This window comes from Cyphomyrmex costatus, unplaced genomic scaffold (assembly GCF_001594065.2).
Source record: "Cyphomyrmex costatus isolate MS0001 unplaced genomic scaffold, Ccosl1.0 scaffold367, whole genome shotgun sequence".
Lineage (NCBI taxonomy): Eukaryota > Metazoa > Arthropoda > Insecta > Hymenoptera > Formicidae > Cyphomyrmex > Cyphomyrmex costatus.
This window is the reverse complement of record NW_017277851.1, coordinates 390847-399379: the sequence shown is the minus strand read 5'-3', so window position 1 is coordinate 399379 and position 8533 is coordinate 390847. Positions and strand designations below refer to the sequence as shown.

Sequence of the window (8533 nt, the reverse complement as noted above, 5' to 3'; positions counted from 1 at the left end):
CTCTCTCTCTCTCTCTCTCTCTCTCTCTCAGCCAGCATTCGGCTATTATCATAATTAGGTTCAAAACAAATATATCTCACGTACCTACAGTTATTTCGGACAATAATACAGAATATCTCGTACCAAAATACATTTAAATCATTCACTTGGCAGCTTCCTTTGGAATCATTATTCAGTGATTCAAAAAGCTCTTTTAAGGGGTAAAGCTATTCTAGAGCACGAAAAATAAGCTGAACTTTATAAATTTTTTTCGGAAATGTAATAAAAGAAATAAAAAATATATTTTAGGTCTTTGTTGTACATTCTAGTGACAAATCGTCTAAATTGAGAGGGACAATTACAAATTTTAACTCTTTGTCCCTCTAAACAACGCGTTCCATATTTTGTTCCAAATTAATACGATAGTCATAAAATTGTCCCTCTTTTTTAAGAGATACATACGTACCCAAACGCAATTGTGGTGGGAAGCGTCACATATTGAGCTGCCATCTAGTAAGTGTATCTGCTAGCACTGTAGCTGCGATTTGAAAGCGCATTTTCAGCGCTAATCAGCTATCTTCATTGGACATATAACAAGGAAAGCGTTGTTTTTCTTTAATTACCCACATTATGGAATCCTGAAAGAATACAATTATTAATAAAAACATTAAAATCAGTATGAAAATTAACTTAACGTGCAAAGAATTTTATGATTTCTTATTAAAAAAACTCAAAAATTATTCGTGAAATACATAGCGTATAAAAGTACAATTTTAAAACATAAAATGTGATACATTTTTGTAATTTTATAACTTTATGCAATTTTGATTGTGACTTATATGATGCTATTAATTAAGTGTTATTAGTTATTTACCATGTAATAATATAATATTCATATTGATTTCATTCAAAAGTCTTAAAAAAATGTTTATCTATTAAAATTTGATTATGACGATTAATATCAATTTTTTTGTCCCTCTGTCCCTTCTTGGTCATTTGATTGTACATTCATTGAAGTGTAAAAAAATATTTTTTATAGTGGTTTTGTTACAAAATGGCGGTACAGCTGCAGATGGTAATGTTTTCTCATAAACAATGCTCTGCGGCCAGAACGATAACTCCGACAATTTCTAACCTAAAACAAAAAACCAAAAAATTTTTTTAATCTACATTTCAAAATAGAGAAAACATACGGAAATTGCAATATATCATTTTTTGAAAAAATGGTACAAATTTGAAGTAAATATTAAATTTAAAGGGTAAAAAATAGGTAAAAATTGTTTATACATATAAAAAAACGTATGCAACATAAAAAATTCGTCTTTTTTTGGGGAGGAATACAATTTTGAAGTTACAGTTAAAATTTTAAGTAAATCGATCAAGATTTGTGAGAATTGTTTCCAGCCAGCTTGAGAACAGTGATTTCGAGAAAAATGCGTTTAAAGTTTTATATAACAATCAGCGATAGAAATGTTTAACTTTAATCTGCCATGCATCATACAATAGGCCTTCCTCATTAATGTTCCTTTCTTCCTGATCCTTCTTTTTAAAGATAATCGAGTGGCAAGTAACTAATTCCTTTATTATTTTTAGAAAGACTCGTTCACAAAAGCTACAAATCTTATCGAAAAGTACGACGCTTTAAACTTCTAAAAGTGACACTTAGAAATTTTTCTTTGCTATAAGACTTTTTGTACCTTATTTCTAAAATCTTAAACAATCATTTAAGCAAAAAAAAAAAAACGATTTTTTGAAAATTCTAAAATTCTAAATTCTTTACCCTTGAAGTAATTATAATATTACCGCTAATGAAAGCTTCTTCACAATTTCTCTTTCTATCTTTTATAAATTGATAAACATCAATTTACCGATTTCACAAATCATAAAGATTTTGTAAGAGAAATCGATTTGTAGTCAATTGAAAAGGAATTTCCCGATTACTCTTGATCCCTGACCAGCGCAACGGCATGTTTCGAGCTGGAGAGGCTTTCGTGAGAGCCGAAAGCGTTCGCGATTTGGCATGGTTCCACGAGACAGAATCGGCCGGTCTCGCGTTCCTCGCCGGTCGACGGCGACTGTAAGGCACGACAGAAGCGCGGACGAAGACGGGATGGGAGAGGCCAGGGAAGGAATAATATGCCGCGCACCACGCAATGTAATTGCATGTAAATGGCCTTTATCTCAGGCACGATCCGTTTCCTCAGCCGTAAACACTTTCACGTGCGCCGGGCGAGCCACGCGGGCTCCCGTTTCGCTGAACGCTGCAACTTCTAATTACGGACCGCCAGCGTCGCCATTCGATTTCTAACGCGTTATACAATCCCTGTGTATAGGCTCCGATCTCTAGAAAATCACCCAAAATTCAAATCCACACGTAGGTTTCTCCTTTTTGCATAGAAGTCGCATCGTCGATCTCCGACCACTTTCAGATCGCGCGAAGAGTCCTTCAAACTCGTTTTACGAGTTTCGCCCTGGCGCGATGGCGTATAGCGTCGGCGTCGGATTTTCACTTTGCTTTTTTCTCTCTATATCACGGAGTAACCCAATTAGAAGCTCTCTTAGCGCGCGGCGATCTATACCTGAACCGATGAGACGCGCGCTCGCTCGCTCGAGTTACCTTCGACGGAGACGCATCGGCACGCGTTTGTGGAGATATAATGCGTTCGAAACGCCAGAGCTTAAACAACATGTATGAGGTATCCTTGCCAAGGCCGCGGATGTCCAGGTGGCAAGGGAGGAACGACGGTTCTGTGATGTAACACACCCGCGCCTGCCCGTCGAATCGCGAGATCTTAATAAGGCCAGTAGACAAGGTCAACATACCCGCTTGCCGATCCGCTAACTGTGATAAGTGCGTGGGAGATTGTTGCACCGCTCTCCCATGACCCGCCATTGTCAAGGAATCCCACCATCGCACGCTCTCGTAGAAGTTCCTCGCCTCCTTTATAGGCTCGTTCCAAGGACGGCTATCTTACCAGCGCATGGCCAGTCAATCAGATGAATCCTTCGACATTGTAATAATAGGATATGTTCCGACGTTTTCACGCTGAGTCAGCTGGGCGATGCTAATTGAGACAATTACAGCGACTATACGCGTGCGTCCCATTGATGATCATGCGCCGCGACGATTACAATCGCGGATCAATGAGCATCGTTGCCTAGAAAACCATCCGGCCGACCTCTCATACGACTTCTTCGCGGTGTTTCTCTTGTCGCTCATTCGTAGCTGGATACTGCGTCATGGTTTTCGATTGAAAGCGGGTTTTCCATGTTGTCCTCGAGATAGACAACGAACGGGCAAACCTGTCGACGAGCTTTTTTCCAGACAGGCCTGATATCGGCCAGTGTCGTCGAACGCGCCGCTCGACGCACGAAGGTCGGCCTCGGCAGGCAAGGCGACAGAGAGATTTGTTCCCGTCGAGGATGGTAATGATCGACACGCCGCCGGTGGTTAACGAGCAAATTCCACGTTGTTGGAGTCCGTCGTTCTTCGTGCACTCGAGCGAACCGGCGACTTTCGAATCGCGCCGGCCAGCGAAATCGTGTGTCACGGTCGATCCTGCGGGTAGACAGACTCGTTCGACTACTCCACACAGCATCCTATCGAGATACCTATCGTACGAGAATATGAAATTCGAATGTACATAACCGTTGGCAATGTTTTGCTGGTCCTACATTCTCGTCTATATGTTAAGCCACTTTACCTAGTCGTATGAAAACTTCGTTATCGGAATTATCAATCAATTTTAATCGTCTTGACATTAATTTTAATTGCCGTCTAACTTTCTCAAAAGCCGAGGCTTTCTTTAAAAAAGTTTCATGTCTTTTTATACATCATGACTGTATGTCCACATAAGCAATATAGTGCCAAAATTATTTAGGATACTTAAAATACTTAAGATTTCAAAATGAATTTAGATAAAGGTTCCAACGAATAAATTCAAATAAAATTAGAATAACAAGGCCAAGTTAGTTGTTGATGCTTACAATTATATTAACAAAAGTAAAAGTAACCTTAAGAAAATTCGAACATTCGCTTAAAAAAAGCGTATTTTTTTATCCCAATATTTTCTATTATACATGATTTAAAAATTTAATTTCTTTAATTTTCAATGATAAACTAAAATTACAGAGATATAAGGAGGACTAAGTACGACTTATAAATCTGGCCTAATATTATTTATATATTTTTAAATATATTCAATAATATTTCATTTATTTAAATTGAGCGCTCGAATACTGTCGGATTTGAAATGCAATCATGAACTGAAACTAAAATAATAAAACAGATCTGTTCTTTTTAGTTAAACTTCTCGCACACTTCACCCTTTTTCTTTTTCTCATTAATGTGAAAGGAAAAGGTAAAAGATCAATCGTGCAAGAAGTTTAACTAAAAAGAACAGGACTTACATTGCAATTAAATCGATTGTTAAGTCCGATAATAATTGTCGCGCAGTTTAAATAGCTAATTTCTTTCGTATATTAAATAATTAACTTATTTAAAAAAACACTGAAAAATATATTTAAAATTTATATATTTATAAATATTAATTATGCGCTAAAATTTAGCATTAATCGTATATTTAATTGGAGCCAATCTTCTTTAATTATTTTATGTTTGACTAATTTTCAATGTTTTACATTGAACAATATTATCTTATCAGTTATTTCAAATGTTTAATTACACAACTGTTTAAATACAACATGTCAATCCTTTTATTTTTTTAGGCGGATACGGAACCGATCTATTGGTCTTGGGTCAGAGCGATTGCGGCCGAACTAGTTCGGCAAACGCCGTTTCGCGCTCAACGATGCTTGAACTTCCTGGAGATATTGACCATTTGTCCGAGAGGTCCGGTTCCGTTGCCGGATAGCCCGACGGAAACGCGAAGGCGATCTCGCAGCGAATTACGTTGCTGGCCGAGCGATTCACCGACGGAGAAGACGGCATTGTGCACGACGACAATCATCGACGATTCGAGGAGGAGGGCGAGAAGTGAATTACGCGGTTGGTCCAGCAGTAACTCGAGCGACGAGGACCTGTTGGGAGAATTTCGAAGCATACCCACTGTGATAAGCAACAAGGACCAACCGGTCAGCAGAGCGTGGGGTTGCAGCGAAAGCAGCGAGGGTAGCGACGATAGTCTCCCTTGGGGTGGCGTATGCCGGTCGAGCGATACAGTGGACTCCTGCAGCGTCCCCTTACCGGAACCAGAAACGAGGGAACAGAGAATACAGAGGTACAAAGAGGCGCGCAGACGCGAAAACGAAGCAAGAAGTCGACGAGTCCTCGAAGAGGATGCAAGGCGGAAAGCAAGAGCCGAGGAAAACAACAACAATTTGCCGAAGATCTACGGTAGAACCAGGACCAGGATTTGTTCTGCCAATGATAACGACGATACTTATCCGACCCGTTCGCCTAAAAAGGTACTTCTTACGTCGACCGACATACAAAAACAAAACGAGATCGTCGATCGATTACCTCCGCTCAAATCGAACGAGACCTCCACAGTGAGGTTCACCGAAGAAAATTATCGAAATGAGGACGATACACGGAACAATAATAGTCCTAGAAGTGGAAACAACTGTCCTGGAATATTCAGGTTGGACCTCAACGAGAGGAGAAGTAGAGCCAGAGAGAGGAGAATCATTCGTGACAAGGTACAGCTATCGCAAGCTCAGCAATTGATGACCGATCTCACCATCGCTAATGTGGAAACTCTTCGCGAGCGGAAAGAGCGGCTGGCTCTTCTGTCTTCTAGAATTCCCGTTCCCCGTCAGTCGTCGCAGCCCTGCCTAAAATCCACGGATTGCCCGGCAATTGTATCCCCGAGCTCTCCGTCGGTTTTAACGGTACCACCTTGCGAGGAGGATGTTGCCAAACTCTTGGAGCGATGTCAGAGGGTAGACAAATACGTGCCGGTACGGGAGAAGCTGACTTTATTCGAATCCCTTTCGAGATTAGGCGGTCGCCTGGCCAGAAGCACGGAAGATCTTGGCCGAACATCTTGCAAGCCTAGTCCCAAAGGCAAACAACGCGCCCGGTCATTGCACGATCTCAACCGAGGTGCCCGAGCTCTACCCGTGAGAGAGATGTGTCGATTCTTTGAGGGCGATCTGGAGCAGGACGCTTGCCAAAAAACGATGAATCTTGCGAAAACGAGATTTAGCGATCCATCCGCGAAGAACACATGGAAAGATCCGTGTTCGAAACACGAGCCACCATGCATCAGCGCTTCCGTGAGAAAGAAACATTATTTCAAGTAAATGCAATTAGTGAATCATTCTTTCAGGACATTTCAAAACTTTATCCTCTAATAAGATGGATTTTCAAAATCAAGAAAAATAGAGTTGGATTTGATGCTGTTTTGTTTATTTCTTAAATATAATTAATATACAAAATGTGTAAAAGAACTTAAGTAATATAATGTAAAATCTGTTCTTCCGTTAACAACGTAAAATGTGCGTTGTAAAATTGAAGTCATATCCAACCCCATCTTATTATTAGAGGGTTAAGAATTAATATATCCTCGAATTCACGATCGCTTCATTGAAAATGAAATAGCGAACTCAAAGGACGGAGTAATTACTCAATTATTTCATTATTCTTATATCTTTCTCTCAGCATAAATTTTCATAAATTATACAGGTTTTTGTAGCCAGTGTTAAAGTTAGAAAATATTTTCCAATCGAACAAACTGCGATATATAAAAATCCGAAAATTATTATCGTGACTGATTTCCGTTTCTATCACGTCATTGATAAATGTAAATATTAATTAAAATCTCCGAAATTTCAGACAGAAACACAAATCGTAATAAGATCAAAATATCAAGTAGAAATTATTTTAAGAACAATCATAATAAGAGAAAGAAAGACAGAAAGGATATCAAGAATTCACCACAAAATTATTATTAAAAGAAAAAAAACATATATATATATATACAATGACATTATTATGACTTTTCTTAAAATGATTTCTACAAAGTACTCCAATAAGAATCATACAAAGTTTTTCTTAAATAAAACACATCATTTTTGGCAGAATCCTTTTTTATTCGGCAAAATATCTTCAGCAGACTATGGCAAAATTATTTAAAGAATATTAGCTAAATGATCACCTTGGTTCTTCTTGCAGACTCTGATATGTTCGGTGAAATTTTTGATATCACTTTGACACATTATCGGCTTAATTTCAGCGACGGACTAGACGTTCACATATTGATGTTTTCGTATATTTTGTATTAATTCAGTTTTCTCGAATTTCTCTATTATATTACAATAATGATGAGTTCGGTTGGATTATTCGGTTAAACTGATCAAAATAATCACGAAGTTTTTGGAATGTAATTCTGATCATATTTCGTGAATTGTCGTAAAATGTTTGGATAATTTTCACTCGTAGTTCACTTCTCATGTCACACATCACATTACATTGCTCATATGTTAAATGATTTATATCAAAGTTAGGTCGAATTTATGGGTGCGTTCCGATGTGACATTGTCCAACTTTTGCTGGATGATCCTGTACTTGACTTTATCATGATTTTATTATGATTTTATGTTCTGTCTGGGCTCTTATTGATAACAATCGTAATTCATTTTAGATATTCGCTTAATTAAAATGTTCTAAAGAGGATCCGAACCATGAATGGAAACGATATATTTTTATCAATTGTTGTATAGCGTAAATTATTTACACACTGATATCCTGCGCTCTTAAAGGCATTTATAATGTATTGATTTATTTTTCGTCACCTACAATTTCTCTCATTTTGTTTGACAATCATTTTGTTTTGGCAATCAGTTTCTCGATGATCCTCATGGATTTTCGATATATGAAGCAAACTCGATTTAATTGTTTATCAAACGATTTAGATTAGAATCAACGTTGTTGATTGTATCGGGGCGATGATTGTCACACTTGCGCCGAGAGAAAGTCGCAGTGCGCGCGGGCTCTTTTTCACGCTCTCGAGGCCCCGAACCGTGCTTGATTCTCTCAAATTGCTGGTTGTCGCGATCGGCCATCAAAGTAAAGGAAAAAGATGTTGATACTTATAGTTATGTGCACGTTTGAAAGTGAACATAAAGAATACGATCGTATAGAAATTTCTTGTCTCTCAGTATTAGAAATCCATTTTCCTTTTCGAAGATTGTTCTAAATTAGTGTTCGCTGCAATAAGTGTTTCGACAATCTTTATGAATCCTTCTCAGTTTTGCAAAACCAATATATATTTCAATTCAGAACATTCTTCAAAACAGAACGGATTCTTTTGATTGTAAGAAGAAAAATTTCTATTATTATGATCGTATTTTCTATATCGTCAATGTATACCAATTCAGAACATTCTTTGAAAAAGCGCAGACCTTAAATTTCATCTTTATTTGTTACACGATCATAGACAATTTGCGTTTGTTTGCATTTAAAAATATAGAATCGGCATATAACTTCTCGTGCAGTTATGCGTATCAGCGAGATCAAGCGTGGCCGATCGTAACATGAGGGGAATGACGGAAAAAGAAAGAGAGACAGAGAAATAGAGAAAGAGAGAGA

The 8533-nt window shown here is 38.0% G+C and overlaps 1 protein-coding gene across 1 annotated transcript in view; it reads left to right on the top strand.

The window, feature by feature from the left end:
- LOC108776630 (uncharacterized) overlaps positions 1-6246 on the top strand; it is a 40452-nt gene extending 34206 nt beyond the window's left edge. The window contains exon 3 of the mRNA XM_018543302.1: positions 4708-6246. Within this exon, the coding sequence (XP_018398804.1) occupies positions 4708-6246 (1539 nt within the window). The remainder of the gene's footprint in view (positions 1-4707) is intronic.
- Positions 6247-8533: the final 2287 nt, after the last annotated feature.